The 22,073-nt window shown below is 40.1% G+C and overlaps 1 protein-coding gene across 1 annotated transcript in view; it reads right to left on the minus strand.

The window, feature by feature from the left end:
* Positions 1 to 918: 918 nt before the first annotated feature.
* The window catches only part of iqsec2b (IQ motif and Sec7 domain ArfGEF 2b), a 75,999-nt gene continuing 54,844 nt past the window's right edge, over positions 919 to 22,073 (minus strand). The window contains 14 exon segments of the mRNA XM_079638267.1: positions 919 to 2,130; positions 2,133 to 3,150; positions 4,740 to 4,789; positions 5,667 to 5,864; positions 6,147 to 6,308; positions 7,843 to 7,942; positions 8,101 to 8,226; positions 8,413 to 8,552; positions 8,752 to 8,918; positions 9,143 to 9,265; positions 16,393 to 16,554; positions 16,694 to 17,730; positions 18,933 to 19,262; positions 19,348 to 19,633. Coding sequence (XP_079494393.1) covers positions 1,742 to 2,130; positions 2,133 to 3,150; positions 4,740 to 4,789; positions 5,667 to 5,864; positions 6,147 to 6,308; positions 7,843 to 7,942; positions 8,101 to 8,226; positions 8,413 to 8,552; positions 8,752 to 8,918; positions 9,143 to 9,265; positions 16,393 to 16,554; positions 16,694 to 17,730; positions 18,933 to 19,262; positions 19,348 to 19,633 — 4,288 coding nt within the window. The 3' untranslated portion in view covers positions 919 to 1,741.

Raw genomic sequence — 22,073 nt, forward strand, 5'->3', positions numbered from 1 at the left:
AGTCTCTGACATTCAAGGACACTTGTAAAGACAAGTGTGTTTGTCCATAAAAATCAATAACAGTAAAACACATCCTTGACACTTCAACGTTGAATGTCAAAGCATGAGAATACATTTCCTATTTACAAGTATCTATTGTATTTTGTCAAATTTAGTTTCATAACATAAAATAAGAATAGTTATTATATTCATTTAAATTGAAATTCATAGCAAACATTCATATAACAGCATAAACTAATCAAAAACACCTTGGTAAAGTATATTAATGAGGACCCAATGGAAATGAAATACAGACAAGTCAGATGTGAAGACTGGCAACAATCTTTCATGGAATGTTTCCTTCATACGTCACTAGCCCTCATAGGTAAAAATACTTAACGTGGAGAAAGTGTAATGGTTTTTATGGATTATGGAGATATATTAATTTAATATAGTTCAGAAAACACATTCATTTATAAAGTGCATTGGATGCCTTTTGTTTTCACATTGACAAATTTACTGGAACTTTACTAGAAATGTGCCGAGAATTTAGACATGGATGATAATGTACACAAATTGGCTCAATGATTTTTACTGTAATGTGAGTCAACATCCTTTGAAATTCATTCAAGCCCTTCGGGATTCTTCAAAAAATTAAATTATTGTCAAACCGGATTAATAGAAAGTAATACTGCCATGAGAAAATGTTTAGATTTTAGGCACAATACTCTGGATTTAACATAAAAAATCAATTAGAAAAATAATTTACCAAAACAAGCTCATTACAGATCAAATTATGAAATGTACTTATTGTTTTCTCATTTGTGTATAAATTTATATTTCTTTTTCTGAAACATGTTATTGATTTAACTGTAGAAATTTAGTTTATAGATAAAACGTTACTGATGTATTATTTGACTATATATATATATATATATATATATATATATATATATAACATTATTGAAATATAATTTTGTGTTAAAATTTCATATAATTTAACACATGGTAATAATTCTGAAAGTGACTCTAGGATGATTACAAACCGCACATCCACATACACGGCTTTTAACAGCTGACTAGTGTTAAGAGTGGAAGAGGTCAGGCCAATACTGACTTACTTTAAACAATCATACCAGGTGTAAGATATTTGCTTTGTGGATTTATCTCTATTAACACTCCTATATGTCAATGTTATAGATGTATACAAAAAGAGCAATGGAGCATTTCAAATGATTTAGCAAGTAGAAGCTGGACATCAATTTAGTGAAAAGATTATTGCATCTTGCGAATGCTAGCGACTAATGCTTAACATGATTACTGGAATGTATGAAATCATTGAACATACTGTGCTTTGATCTGTCCAGCACAATGTTATTTGTATGCTCTCTGGTCTTCACATTTCCTAAACAGGTTCCCAGGTCAAACAAGGTACGGTTTCTCCAAAGCCTGCGATGATGAATGAAAAATGCAACCATTTTACCCTGACTTTATAGCTCTACGCAACTAAAAACAAGACTGTGGACATGTTTGTGTGTGCATGTCCACGTGTCTTTTACATGCTTTAGTAGGTTATTTCTTGTCTGAATATGGAATTTAAGAAGAAGCCAAGAAGTCATTTGGCAGTCAAACCCATCTACATCAGCTGAACTGAAAGAAAAGTGTCCTAATTGTTTCTTTTTGTTGTTGTCTAGTATATTTCCCACACCTAAGAGCCTTCAAACTATCTGTATGGCAGTTTTGCCTTGGTAAGTCCCTTCGATCACACTTGTGGGAAGCGCAGGTGAAAGTAGCAGAGTCTTAGCAGGCTGCGTTTCTTTTTCCCACTGGCATTATTATCAGATTTGGCCCTGCCTGCCTCCTCCACCCTCGCAGCGGTCCCCCCTCCGATTACCAAAGGACCCTTCAGCGTCCCCCAGCCTCGCGACTTCCCCTGGCTCACACTACCGTGCTGATTCGGTTGGTAGGTTTGGATTTGGCGCGTTCGACTGTGCCCGTCCCCCCAGGTGCGACTCCAGTCTGGGCCGGCGAGGGCCCTTGCTGACCCCCGGCTTGGGAAGGTGGGCCTTGGTGCTGGGGGGGGAGAGGGGAGAGAGGCGTAAGAGGGATAAGGGGGGAGGAAGGGGGGGGTAAAGGGGAGTGGGGGGGGGGAGGGGGAATAGAGCCCAACGGAGGATACTGGGGCAGATACTGGGCGGCCGGCGGCACGTGGTGGACAGTGCCGGACGCGGAGACTGGAGGCGGCTGAGTTGGAGCAGGGAAGGGCGGGGGCGGAGGGCTGGCGAATACGAAGTGAGGTTGGTGCACGGGGTGGGATCCCGGGTGCGGCGTGTGCACATGCACGGGGTGGGTGTGGGAGTGTGCGTGCGGGTGCGGCTGAGAGTGCGACAGGGTAAGAGGGGGCTTGCTGATGCCGCCTCTGGCCGAGTGTGTGGGCTGCGTGTGGAACAGAGCAAACTGCGGATGAGGGGAGAGTGGGGAGTGAGGAGAAAGGGGGGGAGGGTGGCCGGAGCCCATGTTGCCCATGCTCCCGTAGCGACCCTGCAAAGTATGCTGGGAGATCGGCTGGTACGGGGAGTGCGCGGGGGGGTTGGGGAGTGGTCGTCGAGGTAAGGTGACCCGCTGAAGAGTATGGAGGGCCGGCGGCCCAGTTGTAGGTACGGTCTGTGTATGGAAGCGGTGGTGGTGGTAGTACGGGGGTGGAGGCTGTCCACTGACATTGTTGCTGGTAGTATGGCAGTACTGGGCGTGCAGGGCCTGGATCTTGGAAGGACCCCCGCCATCCCCCGGGCAAAGGGAGGACGGGGACAGAGGCGGCGGCCCTCCTGTAGTCGGCGGGGCCACAGGGGCGGGGTAAGGTGGCCCCGGGGGGATAATAGGACCCGGCGCTTTGGATCGCTTCCCCCCAAAAAGGGAGCCCAGGAAGGAACCGGTGTTGTTGCTGTTGCTCCCAGCAGTCCCCATTCCAGTCGTTCCTCTCTCGGTGCTGCTGGAGACTGGCCCAGCGCCAGTCACCGCAGGTGTGTGTTGCTGCCCCGGCCCACCCCCCACCCCCACTCCGGGGCTCAGGATGGGGCGGTGAGGCCGGTAATCTTCTGCTCCATAGCATCCCGGGAGCACAGTGGCTACTGGATAACGCTGGTGAGGCCGTGGACTGCTAATGATGGAACCCTAAGACAAAGAGAGTGGGGGGAAAGGAGGAAAAAAGAGGAGGACAGCAAAGCCAAAAACAAGTGTTGGAGAGAGAAGAGAGGTTTTGCAAAGTGGAGCAGGAATGTGGGCAATAAACAAGAGAAAGAAAGAAAATATAGCAAAAGGATACAGAGAGAAAGGTGGTTTCGATGGGGAGGAAAAACAGGGGTGAGTTGATTAGGGTAGAGAAACAATATTCTGTCCACATCATAATTCAGAACTTTATTACACAAACACATGCGCCCAACTATCTATTAAGTGTCCCGAATGCTAATAACGCCAATTTTGCTATATAGATAACTTGGAATATTATTTCTGTTTTGTGTAATGGTCAAAATATGCTTACAAGAAATTAACTCATCTGTTTGTTGCCATAAAATTGAAGATGAAACAGCATTTGTAAACCATTCTACTTCTGTAATCAGATGAGTAAAACAGAGTATTCAAATGAGATTAAAAAGGAGGCAGAACTTGATTGGTGGACAAATCAAAGTCACGGTCACTTTTCTTATTTGAAAGACTCCAGAAAGTTGAAACGGTAATTTGTTTAATGTGGGCTCAAATCAATCGTCACTTGAAAAATTAAGAAATCAATAAATAAACGATGAAATGGATAAATGAGAATTAGAAAATCTGATTAGCAATTGATTATCAATATTGGATAGGTTAAATCATTTTAAATGTGATAATCAAAATAGTCGGTTAATAAAAATGCAGATATATAAACAAAAAGAAACTGTGTAATGATACAGCTTATTTGTGATTGATTGATGAATACATTTTGCCCATTGCTTTTTTAATATTTATTGCCTATTATCGATTTTACACTGAACCAGGAAGTGGCATCCAATCTGCTGTAGTGAGCAGATTCATTGCTGGCCCCGCTATTACAGAAGCTGTCAGTGACCAATGCTGTTTCAAATCATCATTTTCAGGACTGCCCCAAAGCACACTAATGAATCATGTATAATTAGACTATGTGTACTAAACTAGAAAAAAGGGTACATTTTATAACATATTTGACTTGATTTGTGAGGGACACTTAATAAAATGCAGGACTTACAGTAGTATAAAAATGAAGAGAATAATATCATATACAACCACTAGTCCATGCATAACATTTCAAATACCAAACATGTACACAAACCACATTACAAAAGCACAATCCAACCATACAATAATGACTAAAGAAGTAAGAAAACAAGCACTAAATTGATATGTTTCTATAAAATATCAATGTCATGCAGAATTAATTCCGGGTCAATAAGATGTCTTCTAGTCCAGATATCCCAGAGTAAACTCTACAAGATATTCAACAATGTCCCGAATGACTGCAAATCTTCGCAGGGAGTCTGAATGACTGATGTTATTGATTCATAGCCTCAGTCACGTCTACATTAACATTCCACGGACCACACATGGTCACACAAGATGCACACGCATGGCTCTGTGTCTATGGTAAGGACACATGCAGGATGGCGCCATGTTTTGTGGGGATTCCAGGCAGGCATGCGGGTGGTTTGGGGACTAAAGCTAAAGATACAGACCTCTGCTTCACTCAGACTTACTTCCATTGTACTGTCAAGGGAACCAACGCTGTTTCTGCGGCCGCGTTTCCCTGTTACCCAGTTAGCAGATGTCAGTCACAACTGCAGTGTGTGTGTGTGTGTGTGTGTGTGTGTGAGAGAGTGAGTGAGTGACTGAGTGTAATACAACGACAGTCAGTGTTAATTAGAGTTGTCAGACTAAAACTTCGCTCAGACTTCGGTACCAAGTCGGTAAATTTTTAAATTGTGACACTTTGAGCGTCAGGGCAATCAGGGGTGTTTACGAATCTGCTCAACAGTGCTAAAAGCGTCACATTTTTTAAATTCGGTACCGAAGTTGGTACATTTTGACAACTGTAGTGTTAACAATTTGTACTTTCTTGTTGGTGTCTGCAAACGTTTTAATTATTCTTGATTTTGAAGAATATCTCGCCCCAAAATTACAATTTAGCCTAAAATAAGCCCACAATTTTTATATGTTATATGTAGATTTAAAGGTATGTACATGGGTTAGATGGGTATGTACATGGCTAACCCTAACCCTACATTTAAAGTTTTATGTCCACCCAAAAATGTAAATTCTGTCATAATTTACTCACCCCCATGTCATTAAAAACACATTTCTTTCTTCCTCTGAACACAAAAGAAGATATTTTGAAGAATACAAGAAATAGAATTTTGACTTCAATTGTATTTTTTGTCCATACAATGGAAGTCAATGGGAACCGATACTGTGTAGTTACCAACATTCTTTAAAATATCCTCTTTTGTGTTCCACGGGAGAAAGAAAATAGTACATGTTTGGAACAACATGACGTTGAGTAAAATTTTGACATAATTTTTATTTTTGGGTAAACATTTCCTTCAATATTTTATATTTGCCCCTAATGTAGTATTGTATTAAACGGCCATAATTAAATTGTCTGCCAGTCACATAAAGAGTCTCACCTGATTCAGACAGGTCCCTCAGTGAGGAGCTGAGAGCAGTGCGTTTGAGGCCCTCTCCTGGTGAATAGTTATCATCCAAACTAGGCCTTCCCATAGTGCCATTCACCACTTCATTCTTGACTCCACCCACCCCTCCAGCCATCATGCTGTTGGTGAGCAGGCTGGGCCGCATTACTCCCTTCTGCTTCTCCAATTCAGCTGCAGGAGAAGAAAGAACAAATGTCATCAGATGACTATACAGTGTAAGACCTTTTCCTAACCAGGCACAAAGAAAATTGTCTGTACACATCCTAAAAGCAAGTTGTGTACAATAAGCTATTTTTGTCTTGTTTACTATGCGTTTTCTATGAGTCATTATTATGTTGACCAGATAGGGTCATTGTAAATCAATGATGTTAATGCTGTCGTAGTAAACAACCAGTAGAGGGCCAGAATAAAGTGTAGTTGACTTATGAGAGCAGCAGAGGGTGCTGTACTCACACTCCACTCTGTATTTCTCCATTTCCTGCACCTCAGCAATGCTCTCCCTCAGATCACTGACGAACCGTGTGCGGTCCTGTTGACTAGGGGCCGTGAACACAATCAAAACTTTATGCTCACCGCCCGGGATGGCTGATGCTAATTTGACACCATGAGGATAGTCTGGGGGTGGAGAGAGAAAAAGATCATGTTTATTCAGGGTTCACAAATAACAATGGCACATTCAATTTTTTAAAGGGGTCATGACATGAGAAATCAAAATTGCCTTGATCTTTTGACATATTAGAGGTCTTTGTACCATTAAAACATCTTGCAAGTTTGATAGCTTAAAAATACCTCCTCGCTATAAATAAAGCATTTATTTAATCAAGTTCCAAAAAACAGCTTGTTTTGATATTGTGGGATCTGTGATGTAATGGAGTATGCGCAGAGAAACTTTTGTTGAAAGATGAAGCTGCCAATATTGGATCTGACAGCAGCTGCATCACAAACCATAAGTAAATGATTTCATAATGCTTTGTCTGTAAATTATATATTTTTCCGGATATATATTTGTTTTTGTTTTTCTGTGCAAAAAACTTTCTTTTAACATTATGGGCCCTATTTTAACGATCTAAAGCGCAAGTATCAAACGCGAAACGCAAGTAACTTTGTGCGTGGATCCCAAATGGGTTGGTCTGAAGTAGCTTCATTATTCATAGGTGTGTTTTTTTGCGTAACGTGAAATAAACCAATCAAGTTCAAGTTCAAGTTCATTCACTAATTTACCAACGTGCGTCTGTGGAGGGAAAATTCTGCTGTGCACGGGTGCAAAATAGGAATGATATATGCGTATGTGTACAAAATCAATTGCGCTGTGTGCAAGATAGGGCCCTATAAGTTAACCTCATGGAACATAATACAATTATTTTAAAATCTATGTCATGACCACTTTAAATATAGGGTTAAGTGATGATTTTAAAGAAGCAGAAAAATTTATATTCACTATGGAAATTTCCATGACTTTTCCTGATCTAACAATCATAATATTATTTGATATTATTTTTCCAGGGTTTCCATGGACATTGCACCTGAACTATGTTTATTATAACAATTAATTTACAGCTTTATGAGAAAACTCTAAACTAAACATGGGGAGTCTGAATATGACTCATCTTTTATTACTTTCTTTTATTAAAAGTTTGGGGTCAATATGTGCAAGGACATATTAAACTGAGGAAAAATAGTTAAGACATTTATAATGTTCTATTTCAAATAAATGCTGTTTTTTTTTGTTTTTGTTTTTTTTTATCAAAGATTTTCTGATTTTGTTTTTAGCATTGTTTCCTTCAAAATATTTAAGAAGCACAACTGTTTTCAACATTGATAATAATAATAAGGAATGTTTCTTGAGCACCAAACCAGCATTTTAGAATGATTTCTGAAAAATCATGTGAAACTGAAGACTGGAGTAATAATGCTGAAAATTCAGCTTTGCATCACAGGAATAAATAACATTTTAAAATATAATAAAACGGAATGCAGCTATTCAAAATTACAATAATATTTCACAATATTTCTATATTTTTGAGCACATAAATGCAGTCTGGTGAGCATTAGAAACCTTTTTCAAAAACATAAAAAAAATATTATTGACCCCAAACTTTTGAACGGTAATGTGTATATAAGAAAGACAAAAATGAACTTCAAATCTTACAGGAGTTCTGGAACATGTGAACCTGCATCTCCACAAGAGGGAAGGACTGTCTGAAACTGTATGTTACGGAGGTTTTCTTCTTCTGGAAGATCTTTGTAACCTTGAAATATAATAACAAAGAAAAAGAACCACTAAGTATTTAAATTACTAGTAACTTACACATAACAATACACATTCATGTTGAGGAGATGTTGCTTAACGGCTTGGGACCAATTAATTTGGCATGCATTATTAATTGATGTGTGTTATTGCCATTACCACAATCAGGTCGTTGAACAGGAAGACCTCTCTCTGGTGGACTCCAGATCTTTGAGGACGGTTGGTGTCCGGGACTTCATAGAGCTGACAGCAGCACACCAGTCTGCGGTGGGGCAGAGACAGAACCTACACACAGAGCAGATATTTACATTTACTTTGGAACTACATTACAAATTGTTCATCAAACAGGTCAAAAGTATGATTTTAAACTGACAGAACAGTTCAAAGTAACAAATAAGTTCTCAAACATTCCCTATTCTCAAATATTCTAATAAAAAAACTCAATTTGATAAACGTCTCACTAGTACTCACAGGTTTCTTGCCCACAATGACCCTCTCCACCGCCTGGACCTGAGAAACATGGTCATCATTGGTCCTCAGTTCCCACTTCTGAATGCGCTGGTAGATTCCAACCAGTAAGTCACGTGGAATGTCCTGACCATTATCCACCCCTGAGAGAGAAAGAAATGACACACACACAAGAAGAGATTTAGTGTATTTGCAAAATCCCTGACAGTTACATGGCACATTTAAAAGCAGATTGAGACTGTGTTTGTAGTTGGCCACTTAAGTAAGTGCCAAATATGTGAATGTGTGATATTTGAGAGAGAGAGAGAGAGAGAGAGAGAGAGAGAGAGATTTGAACACCACCTCGCAAGTTTTTGATGAAATCGTCCAGCTTCATCTTCCTCTCCGCTTTGATATTGGGGCTGTACATGTCTGTGTTGAGGAGGATGATGGCAAATGCTAGGATGAAGATGGTGTCAGGGTTCTGGAACTGTCTTACCAGTGCTGGGTTACAAACACAGTACCTCTGACTACAAGACAGATAGAGAGAGAGAAATATAATTTAAATGTGCAAATATTGAAGGATAGATAAGACATGCTTTATAAACTCATTATACCAGCTTTGAAATCTGATGGGATGAGCCATGTTTGATGCCACTATACAGCTGATTTATGAGCAACATCAATAGGAATTCTGTTATCAAGACCCCTTAATAGTGTGTCGTTTTTTTTAACTACAATTGCATTAACATACCTGAAAGCCTCAATAAGTCTTTCCACTTTTTGGGCCTCTCCTTGCACTTTTATCTGAGCTTGAAATTTCCTCAAAGCATCATCGAGATCCATTCCAGAAAAGTCCATTTCATCCACAACACAACTGAGAAAAACAAAAGTGGAAGAATATGTTAAAATGTTAGAAAGTGTTTATACATTCTCATGCCAAAATGTGCATTCATTTGTTTGAGAATCAATAAATTCTTTATTTTCTGTGCATTTTTGATGTAATATTGTTTAATATTTGATATAATAAGTATTGTATTGCTCGATTGGAAGGGTGTTGGGTCTCCACAACCTCAAACGGGTCCCCAGGAGTACTTCAAGAGGTCTGGCAATTATTTTCTGATCTAAAAAATGTGAATTTGCATGAAACAAAAGTGTATTATTAGGTTAAAGGTAGGGTAGGTCAGAATTGTCTAAAAAAACTTTTATTCAAATTTGTTTAAACTGTCTTTATATACCAATACATAATTAAAATGCAAGTACTCTGAAATAGAGAGTATAAAAAACTGAGTGACTCTAGTGTATTTAATCTTCAATAAACACCGCTCATTAATTCCATTCACTCCCACCTAAAAACGGTTGCGCGACTGCGCGCACGTGGGCAGAGCCAGTAATAGTGGCGGTAGTCATGGCGACGGAGAGTGACAGTCGCGCAAGCCAATCACTTGTTTCGTCCCGGTAGGAATTAATGAGCTGTGTTTTTTGAAGATTAAATACACTATAGTCACTCAATTTTTATACTTTCTTTTTCAAAGTACTTACATTTTAATTATGTATTGGTATATAAAGACAGTTTAAGCCAATTTGAAAAAAAGTTCTTTAGACAATTCTTACCTACCCAACCTTTAACTTCAATCAAAGCCAAAATTCTCAGATTAAAATGTATTCAATTAAATGAAAATGTAATGTATGTACTGTAAGTATATGTACATCAAAAGTATTATTTTTAATGACTTTATTTTAATCACTATAAAGTCTGTACAGTAAATATATTAACATTAATAATACTACATGTATGTTATAAGTCAGACCTAAAATGCAACAGTTAATTTAATGCAACAGGGTTCCTGTCTCTATCCACCAAAGGATCCTTGGCCTGAAAAAGGTCGAAAACGCCTGCTTTGTTGCACTGCAAGCTAAGTCAAGTGTTAAAGTGTATACTTTATATTCAATGCATGCCTATGTATCTTTTCAGTTGAACCTTGTTAATGATAACAAAAATTCAAAGCAAACCTTTAAAATCTAAGTCTAGTTTAAAATATAATTATTTTGAAGTGTTGGTGCTTAATATAACAATATCTAGTGTAAATTCTAAATCATGTTTGAGATTTGTGCTGGCTACTGTATACAGGCCACCATACAGACTTCATCAAAGAATTTGCGGACTTTCTATAAGAATTAGTATTGGCTGCAGATAAAGTACTAATTGTTGGTGATTTTAATATGCACATAGATAATGAAAAAAGTGTGTCAGGACCTACTTATTGTCGTAATCATACTCTAGATCTAATATTATCACATGGAATAGATGTTGATGCCGTTGGAATACTGCAGCAGAGTGATGACATCTCAGATCATTGAATAGTCTCATGTAAATTACATTTAGCCAAGGCTGCAAAGCCGACTCCGTGTTATAAATATGTTAGACCTATCACTTCTGCCACTAACGATTGCTTTATCAATAATCTTCCTAATCAGTTTCATCATCTCAGCATCCAAGATAGCTTAGAAGAACTTGATCTTGCAACAGAAACTATTAACTCTCTCTTTTCCAGCACTTTAGACAGTTGCTCCATTGCGCTTTAAGAAGATTAAAGAAAATACGGTAGTCCAACGCCGTGGTACAACGAGCACACTCAGGCCCTTAAAGCAGGGCTATGTAGTTTCGAGAATTTCTTCACTGTATTCTTGCTTTTTGCTCGCAGGTTTCTGTATAGAGCTCCCCCTACAGCTTCGGAATAGATATTTGACAACACTGTCGAAAAACTTGTTGGCGACTCTTAGATACCAGAGGCTAGTAGATCAACGACATCAATGCAGATGGGACATTCTTTACAACGTCATCTTCATTCGGGTTCGAACAGCGTGAGGGAGCGCAATAATGACATAATTTTAGCAGATTTCTTTTTGCCGTAAAGCAATTCTTTACATCGTGAGACCTGATATCACGCGATACTTCCTGACGCCGTGTCCGGCGGCCCGCCGGCCCAAAGTTGCAAGTGTGTTTTTTACGCTCACATGTGCGTAAATGTGGGGGGTGCGAAACGACCACCATTCAACCCGAAAAAAAGTAATATAACCCTTCCAATGACTTTGAAGCTGTTCGGTTAAGGTAAAAAACCTGCATAGTTCACCTTTAAGAGAGCAGCCAGAAAAATGGAGTGCAACTGGAAGAAAACAAAACTAGAGGTATTTCGGGTTTCATGGAAAGAGAGCATCGATTGCACACAGAAAGGCTTTAAAAGCTGCTAGATCTGCTTATTTTTCAACCCTATTTGAAGAAAATAAACATAATTCTATGTATTTATTTGAAACAGTGGCTAAACTAACGAAAAAGAAAGCTTCAAACCCAGAAGTTTCCAAGCAACACAGCAGTAATGACTTTATGAACTTCTTCACTTATAAGATTGATAATATCAAGGACAAAATGATAACTACGCAACCGTCTACTACAGTATCGCATCAGGGAGTGCATTGTAGTCTCCCTGAAGAAAAATTCAATTCATTTATTGCTATAGGAGAGGAAGAATTTTCTAAACTCGTTAAATCATCTAAATTGACAACATGTATGTAAGACCCTATACCGACTACGCTACTGAAAGAGATGCTTCCAGATGTCATAGATCCTCTTCTTAATATCATTAATTCGTCTCAGGATACGTACCAAAAACTTTTAAGTGGACGTTTTTTCAAAAACCTGGCTATGATTAAACCGCTTGTTAAAAAAACGCAACTTGATCATACAGAATTAGTTAATTACAGGCCGATCTCGAATCTGCCTTTTCTGTCAAAGATACTAGAAAAGGCAGTATCCTCACAACTGTGTTCTTTTCTAGAAAGAAATTATATCTGCGAGGATTTTCAGTCTGGATTTAGACCGTACCATAGTACCGAGACAGCTCTCGTTAGAGTCACAAATTATTTACTCTTATCATCCGATCGTGGTTGTATCTCTCTATTGGTGTTGCTCGATATTAGTGCTGCATTTGACACTATTGACCACAACATTCTTTTAAATAGACTCGAACATTATGTTGGAATTAGTGGAATTGTACTAGTTTAAATCATACTTATCTGGGGCCGTATTCACAAAGCATTTTATCTTACCACTAGGAGTACTCCTAAATCGCACTAAAAGATTTTAGCTAGGTGTGTTCTCTTAAAAGTTATTCACAACACCTTTCAGACCTACTCTTAGTAAGGAAAAATGACAACTCCTAAACTAAGAGTGAGTCTTCGTTGCTATGGATGACGTCAATTATCATGCACGAGCTTCCTCGCAATGATCACGGTGATTGGTTGTTAGATGACAGGGCCATCATGCGAACCATAACACAGACGCACCAAATCATGGAATTACGACATCTAAATATGTCTGTGTCCTACACAAAATAATAATAATAATTTAATCGAAATGCATATATAATGACATGTTTGTGCAGGCCCCAGTGAAGTGTAATTCTAAAAAGGCAGAGAGAGAGAGAGAGAGAGAGAAGTTGTGAATTAAATTAAATCTAGGTAGCCTAATACCCTAATGAAAACCGCCATTTGCCTAATAATGAAAAACGACACTTGCATTAACACTTGCTTGGTTAATTGACATCCTATTAGCCTAAATAGACTACTTAAAGCAAGGAAATATTGCTCCTATTTAAGTAATGTAATAGTTGAATGACGGCGGATTATGAACTCGCCAAAACGGAAAAGAAAGCCCAACTGGACGCAGGATCAGTTACTGCTGCTGGCCCAGTTGGTGCTAAAAAAAAAAAAAAAAAAAAAAAAAAAGGGAAATTCGGCACTGGAATACAACATCGAGAATTGTGAAGTTTGCATCGAACACAATCTGGGTATTGATGGAGTGGGTTTTCTTTCTATTCACAAACACGTCCTCATCCTGACGTGGTGCAATTATTTTAATATGTGTCCTGTCTATAGCACCGACCACACCGGCAATATCCATAAAGCTGGCTTTGTTTCTTTGGAGTTGGCGAATGTCAGGAAAACTTATGAATTGTCGAATAATATGGGGTCTACAGAGTGCATTGATGGTTTGGTGGATGGATCTGCATTACCGATGGCTGGGATATCGCTAGATCGTCGGCATTACACAATTGCATTTTCCCCGTTGCCAGGTAGCGAAGTGTTATCAAACATTTCAATTCGGCACTGATTGGGTTGTTGCGATTAGTTGGCGCTGTTATTGCATCCCTCACAAGATCCACAACAATCAGTATTCCCTCAAGGTTAAGGCGGTGTCTTTGTAATAACTCCGTGTCATTGGCGGTCTCCAACACACTGTGTCGCGCGGCGATTTTAAGATCCTTTGTGAATAGGTCTTAGTGAGTTAGGAGTCCTCTCGACTTCTTTTAAGCTGTCCCAGACTTAGGTGCTACTTTTAGGGCTAAAATGCTTCGTGAATTACTCTCAGTGAAAAAAATTAGGAGTCCTAAAGTTAGAAGTGACACGCCCATTATTTTTAGGAGTTGCTCCTAAATTCGCCAGTTAGGAGCTACTTTTAGCCTTAAAATTCTTTGTGAATACGGCCCCTGACCGTTATCAGTTTGTAGCATTAAATGAAAAGATGTCTTATCGATCACAAGTTCAATATGGCGTACCACAAGGCTCAGTACTAGGACCGCTGCTGTTCACTCTGTACATGCTACCATTAGGATATATCATTAGGAAACATGGAATTAGCTTTCACTGTTATGCCGACGATACTCAGCTATATATTTCTCCAAAACCTAACGAAACCTACCAATTCACAAAATTAACGGAATGCATAGCTGATATAAAAAATTGGATGACTAGTAATTTCCTACTACTAAATTCTGAAAAAAAAAACAGATATTCTAATTATTGGACACACAACTTCCACACGTAATAACCTAGAGTACTGTCTAACACTTGATGGCTGCTCTGTTAAGTCTTCGTCATCAGTTAGGAATCTGGGAGTGCTCTTTGATACCAATCTTTCATTTAAAAAGTCACGTGTCTAGTATCTGTAAAACCGCATTTTTCCATCTTAAAAATATATCTAAATTACGCAATATGCTCTCATTGACAAATGCGGAACAATTAGTTAATGCATTCATGACCTCAAGTCTAGATTATTGTAATGCTCTACTGGGTGGTTGCCCTGCACGCTTAACAAACAAACTACAGCTAGTTCAAAACGCAGCAGCTCGAGTTCTTACCAGAACCAGGAAGTATGACCATATTAGTCCCGTTCTGTCAACACTGCATTGGCTCACTATTAAACATCGTATACATTTTAAAACATTGCTGATTACTTACAAAGCAATAAATGGTTTAGCTCCGCAGTACTTGAGCGAGCTCTTAACGCATTATAGTCCTTCACGTCTATTGCGATCTAAAAATTCCAGCCAGTTAATTATACCTAGAATATAAAAATCAACTGCTGGCGGTAGATCCTTTTCCTATTTAGCACCAAAACTTTGGAACAGTCTTCCTACCATTGTCTGGGAAGCAGACACACTCTGTCAGTTCAAAGCTAGATTAAAGACACATCTCTTTGGCCTAGCATTCACATAACACATTATAGACTTCTATAATTCAATGTTAGGCTGCACAGATTAGGTCAGCCAGAACTGGGAACACCTTCCATAAATCCTGATGTACTCGTTACATCATAAGAAGAATGGCATCTACGCTAATTTTAGTGTCTTTGTTTTTCCCGAGGTTTTCCCGCAGCCTGCCGGTTCCAGGCCGTATCCAGATCTGACGAAGGACCTTCGTCTGGACCCGAAGACAACGCATTGCTGAAGTGCCAACTAGTCTCTCCCCTGTGAAGGATCTCTTTACCACTCTACAGATAAAGCGTTGTCGGGATAATTTTGGTTTCGCGTATGTACCCCGAAGTGATAAAATTCGGTATACATTTTTTTAAGGCCAGACAAGTAGTTTGTTTAGGCTTGGATTGTAGGGAATTACAAACCTGTGCACATATATTCAAATGCGCTTAACTATAGAATTAATTCTTGACGCACACGTAAGCACCATCAGCGTTTCTTACAGTTTCGCGTTTAAAGTCTGTGTAGAGAGAACGGTTTAATTTAATAGCTAAGATCGTTGCGACGGTAGTGAATCAATCAAAACTAACTTTAGCTGGAAAATATATTTATTCAAGAACCGCTATAAAGCCAAAACAATCTCTGTTACCTTAAATTATCCGTTTATCACTGTGAAGCCACTTTGAAACAATCTACATAGTTAAAAGCGCTATATAAATGAAGATGAGTTGACTTGACTTAATCCTAGGCCCTGTTTACACCTGGTATTAAGATGCGTTTTGGTCGAACGGATCACAAGGAGACGAGGGAGATCATACCCTTTTTACACCTGGTGGGGTAATCTGTCTCTTAAGATTACTTTCAACCACTTCTGTTCTGATTTCTTTGAGAGGACGTTAATTAAAGAGATAAATGTATGTTTTTTTTCAGATCTTTTGATCTAATGTACAAAGTAAGCTCACGCAATTTACATATGAACACGCCTGAAGACAATGGAAAAACATGCAGAGAGCATCAGCTTTCGTTTCTGCTCTGATAGCCACAAGACCATGCTCAATGCTGTGAATGCATGTTAGAAATCAGGAATGGTGAGAGAACATTGTGCTTGGTACGTTTTTCTTCTTCAAACCAAACTTGGATCTTCAGCCAACACAGTTTGAATCCCATCTGGCTACCAAGCTTCCCATAATGTTTACGTGTTAGTTCAGTAGGCAGAGATTAGGCCGTCTTTTGTGGCTGTTCGAACGCATCCGACCACGTGAGCGTTTACATTAAGAAAGCAATCTGGTCTAATGTGTTATCGAATACCTCTGGAAGTGGTCATAAGCTCACATTTTTTTAGACATTTTTTAAACGTTTACACCTGTATTTAGCGTCGTCCATTTTAGATCCGATCGACCAAAACGCATCTTCATACCAGGTGTAAAAAGGGCCTTAGTTCCTTTTTAGAGGATTTATTGTGTGAACTCACTCCAATACATCTTTGTTGAACTGTTTCTGTCTGTTTCCAAGGAACTCTCCAATCATCTGCCGACTCAGACCTTTTCTCTCCAGGATGAAGCGAGCGATGCCCACTGGTGTGTCTGACACAAAGCCCTTTTCAATCAGGTACTGAATACCCTTTTCCGGCTTCCTGCAGTCCAAAAAACAACAGTACAGTTTAATCATGTTTTAATCAGATTCATTCAGTTTAATAGATTAGTCACTGGCTTGCTATTATATTAAATGGTGGGATTGTTGCTTATAAGAGGTAGAGTTTCATTTTCTCTTACTTGTTGAAGAGGTTGAGTCCAATGCGATATTGTCTTCTCTGAACCACATCGTTGTTAAAGGCAGGAGAGTCCCAGCATTGCCGGCTTTCTCTCTGGTAGGTCTGTTTTCCCAATGGGGGCAGGGGCTCCCGCAGACTGTCCCTTGACGAAGAGCCTGAGCTGCAATTAATGGTCTCGTTAGAGTTTGTGGTGGAGTTCAGTGAGTCATTATCACCATCTGAGCAGCACTGCTGCTCCAAGCCACCAGGTGGCAGGGGTGCTGAAGAGGAGGATGAGAGTGGTGTGGTTGGGGGCTGTTGAGGAGAGGAGGAGGACGAAGGAGTGTCTGGGTACTGGTGATGGTGGTGGTGGTGATGGTGATGATGGTGAGCCATGTGGTGTGGGATATGCGACGGTATTGATCGGCTAGCTGGACGTGTTTGACCTTGTGCGGCAGTTGAGGATGTTGAACGAGCATTAGGGTTGTGTTTTAGTGTACCTTGAGGTGACCCTCCCACTGAATCCTGCTCATACACCAGTTGTCTGCTGAGGGAGCCTCGGTCTGAGCGGTCACTCATGTCCACGGAGCTGTCACTAGGTGGTTCAATTGTAAGTAGTGGTAAGTGCCCTCCCCGTAAACGGTAATCACGGCACTCTGTGCAAGGTGTGCTTCGGCGACTATTGCTGCTTCCTCCTCCCTCTGTGTCACGGCTATCCTCCCTACCACCTACCCCGCTTCCAACACCCCCCCAGAACTCAGTGTCTGTGCTGCTAGGGGCCCGGTCTAAAGAAAGCGGCGACGAAGGTAGTCCGTCGTCCATGTAAAGTGTGACATCGCTGTAGGAGGTGGCTGTGCTATCCTCGTGCATGCTCAAGCCCCCTGTACCTCGATCCCTGTCTGCAAGTCCTCTCCGTAAGGATGCGTGGCTGTTGCTGCTCCATATGCACTCGCCAAAGTCATCCACAACACCACTTCCATCCCCTATCCCTTCCTGGGAGTCATCTCGGCGTGGTCGACAAGTTAGGGCATCATCAATGGAGTCGGCCAAGGACTTCACCTTGAGTACAAAGAAAAGAACACTGTCAGATAAACTGCAAAATATTTACTTTTAGGGTTACAACAGATCCCTGTTTCTGGGGCAGTACCCCTAAAAGGTGCATATACATTAAAATAGTACCATTAAGGTACTACTGTGAACATTTTAGGAGGAAATATGGTACAAACTTAATTTCTTTAAGGGTACTGCCTAGGAGTTTTACCGACTAGTTGACTGTAATGCTCTACCATGACACTTTCGACTAGATGCTCAAAATTGATTGATTGTAAGTTAATCGCAATTCTAAACTAATGGGTGCTGCATTGTAACGCACACACACACACATACAGAAGCTTGCGCATCGTACGCAGATCGCGTGCACAGAGAATCATTCAGTAGCGCAGAAATGTTTTGTCAACACTGTTCTGTGATTTATCAATAAAATAGCTTAAAAACGGAAAAGTTCTAGCGTATTTTTATTAGTAACTAAAACCCACAGCTTCAATATTATTAGAGATACGCTGTCAGGTAAAATTCTTTCACACGCAATCGCTCTCTCACTAATGCATTCATAACCTATAAATGTTTACTATGCTACTTTATCTGTAACTGATTTAGAACGAACAGAAACGGTGAGAAATATAACGACCCAAAGTCAAAAGAACTGATAAAAATAAGCTGTTATGTCTAGCCTCATGGGCAGCTCTGTGTCAATATGCAACCCGCATTCGAGTCTTAGCTAGAGGTTCAGGCTTATTTGTTCACTAATTACATCATCAGCGACTAGTCGACGTCGACTCGACTTTCATCACATAAATGTTGACGTTAAAAAATCTGAAGTCATTCAACCCCTAGTACTGCCCCAATGACAAGTTGTTGTTTTTGTTTTCTGAGAGTGAAGGAGCCACAGGATAGACATTTTTTCAGAGCATTATATAGTCATGATTTGACAGTTTTGGAATCATTTAAACAATCAGTTCATGTAAGGCTATGTACGGAGAAGCTAAAGACAATATCCCACTGAAGACCAGCTCAAACAGGTATGTAAAACTTTGACCAACTGTCTGTCTGGTAAAGCTAGACAGAAACATCTTGCTGGTTAAGCTAACTATGAAGCTTGTACATTAGCAAACTGGTGACCAGTTTTGCTGGTCTTTTCAAAAAGTTCATTCTTAACCCCCATCTCTTTGATGGCTTCAGATACAGACAAACTGAGAACTTACTTGTTTAGAGAAGGAGTCCTCAAGGTGAGTGTACTCCGGCCGTGATGGGGAGCTTGGCTCTGTGGTGCAGGTTGGAGAATGCGGAGGACCCATTCCTGGACTGTGACTGTAGTGAGTCGGGGTGGGAGGTTGAGGCTGTCGGTCATCAAACGAGTACTGCAGTCGCATGTTGGAAAGGATGATGCGTCGTGTCATGCGGCTCTCGGAAGCTGAGCTGCGGAGGCGCTCAAAGTTCTTGTTCATACGATATTGACGGAATGCTGTCTGGATGGTACGCGCTGCTCGTCTACTTACGAAGTAGCCTCCATATTTCTTCTCCAGCATCTCCACCTGCACAACGACAGCCTTATCAGTTACATTTGCTCCAACAGAATGTGATTTCCTGCGAATCATAATACTTTTTTGCATGCCTTACCTTCTTGTCTTGTAGGTCTGTAGAGAGTTCATAGTTGTCTGATAGGGCTTTACACCTCTTGTTTTCCTCTTCCTCTTGCTTACGTAGGGCCAGGCTAGCTGGTTGGTTGCGTGTACGCTGTGCCCAGGCAAGACTGGCTGGGCTTGGAGGGGGCACAAAAGGCACCCGGGGGCCTGGGGGGCCGCAGCTGTTGTCCCCGTAACGGTCAGTGCGGTACACGTAAGGAGATTTACTGCTGGAGTTGTCTGAAAAAGGACGTGAAGCTGAACTCTGGGTTTCCTCCTCACTGAAAGGGGTGGGTGAGAGAGAGAGAGGAGAGAAAGAGAGATAATCAGTTTGAGTCTGAAACGCCCCCATAATGAGAGGATAAGATAAAAATCTCAAGCAACTCAGGAATTCATGACATTATTCATTTTCCACTGACTTGGCATTTTGACTTTCAGGAAAGCTTTAAACAGGGCAAATGTCCTAAACAAGCCTCAGGCTTTCCTAGAATTATCATACAGTTAAAAGTCAAGATTCCAGGAAAAGTAGAACAATTCTAGTTTATACTTAAGATTTGTAACTAGAGGTCCTTAGTAACTTAGGAAGTTATCTATGTCAATGTATTAATAAATTCTTGGTTCCAGTATCAAAGACAATAGTTTGTAAATAAAAATGTATTTGTATATAAAACTTCGTCATCAGTTGAGTTCACAGTATGTGCTGAAACTTTAACGAAACTTGAAATACTGTTGTAAATTTCCTGTAAAATCAGGTTCTGTTTTTGACACCTGCACCTGTCAAGTGAGAGGTTTAGGCATTTGGACCACACATGCATAGCATCATATCCAAACTGTTGGATCATATCCAAACCTTATCTCTACACTATTGACATGTCCTCATCTCTTGCTCCTCACACAACAGTTCTCATCCTTGATGACTTGATGTCTTCCACTTACATAAGTGAATTTTCATCTTGCAGTGTTCCATCAGAGCAAAGAATTGATTGATACATATTACCAACAAACATAACTTTAGCACACATAATGGCATCAACTATGCAACCTCATTCAGTGGCCTTTATACTAAACTATAACATTAAATAGATTTCTAGGTTTTCTGAAGAAAATGCAAATGTTCTTGCCAGTGCAAAACTCACCAACATGTAACTAAGATACTGTGTGTTGTAGGCGTTCTGAGAGGTTATCACATTTCTATGCAGTTTCTAAAGCATTCTGAGTTATCACATTGCTCTGCAAATGTTTGGATGTTCAGGGTTGTTGCTAGGTGCCTGCTAATGATGTTATATGGCTCACATCTTGCAAATTCAATGCAACTGAATGTTTTTTTTTTTCATTTTATTTTTTTTGTCAGCCTGGCAAAAATTGCAATTTGCTTGGAAAAGCAGTAACACACTTCTCCTCAACAATCCACACAATCTGAGGTACTATTCATGTCAATAGCACAAACAAATTACACTCTGACGTTTAATACTTTGTGTTAAGAGTTTGCAAACACCACTGCATAAGAAATTACAGAATAAGAACAAAAAGTCTATTGACACAGGAGCATAGTTTACAGGGTCAGTCACCCCAGTGCAGGGGCGGTGACCCTTGGTTTGCCATGGGAAACACAACAGCATGTGATCTGAATTCATAATCCTGACACAGCTTTCTGACAGGACAGTGGGTACTTCTGAATCACTGCAAGCAGCTTCCTGTTCTGTATGACTAAGTCGGAGGAGGTTATTGAAGGCAAAATATTATCATATAATGCTAATGTACTGCAATTCAGACATCTTACGAAACAATTCTCATTTTGCCTAAATGATTTCTCACTCTCTCAAGCCCACAGAAAGACACTTGCATGCATACAATCCTTGTTTTGTAGTTTATCACATGTAACAACAGGTAACCATTACACACAGAAAGGTCCAGTCTTTACAAAAGCACAATACCCTCCTTTCACCCTCTTTTGTATGTAGTAGGAAAACAGAAACCTAATAGGCTTATAACAGCAGGTGCTAGGATTAAATGCCATCAAATTAGCAAACTTTAACTGTACACTTACCACATTTACTAAAAACAGGTACATAAACCCACGCACACGAAAATCCACCCTGAGAACGAGAGGTTTCGCTTCCTTTAAGTCCAAATTTGGCAAAGAGTCGCTGAAGCTCCTGGAATTCACCAAGTGCTGAACTTTGTGGCTCTTTTTTTTTTAGAGTCGTTCTGCAGTTATGACCGACTGTCAGGAGGTCACTAACACATAGTCACATGGCAGTGCTTAAACCCTCCCTCCCATTTTCTCTCTCCCTCTCATTATTTACATTACACAAAGTGCGGTGGTGTAGTTCACCGAAATCAGTAGCTCGGAAAGTGTGCCCAAATATGTAACTGAGGCTGGAGTTTCTGGACCAATCAGCTTTATGATCTTCTGCAGTGCTTGTATAGGTCATCTTCTTCATAGATGAGTCTAGAATAGTTTTTCACACAAGTGTTTCTTCAAGTTCGCAAAAGGTTGTGTTCCCCTCTCTGTTGTGCTGGTATGTATTTTCCACCCATAATATTGGTGGTTTCCTGTATTTGTATGAAGTGGACAAAAGATTGAAGGGGAGGAAGGAAGACACAGCAATCGCCTTTTGAGCTGTACTGTGTCAGTTGTACCCATTTGGAAGCAAACGCACAAGTGAGATCTCTTTAAATTCTCAATAGTATCTCCTGGAAAGCAATGAAATCAATTGA

The sequence above is a fragment of the Phoxinus phoxinus genome (assembly GCF_949152265.1).
Source record: "Phoxinus phoxinus genome assembly, chromosome: 15".
Classification (NCBI taxonomy): Eukaryota; Metazoa; Chordata; class Actinopteri; order Cypriniformes; family Leuciscidae; genus Phoxinus; species Phoxinus phoxinus.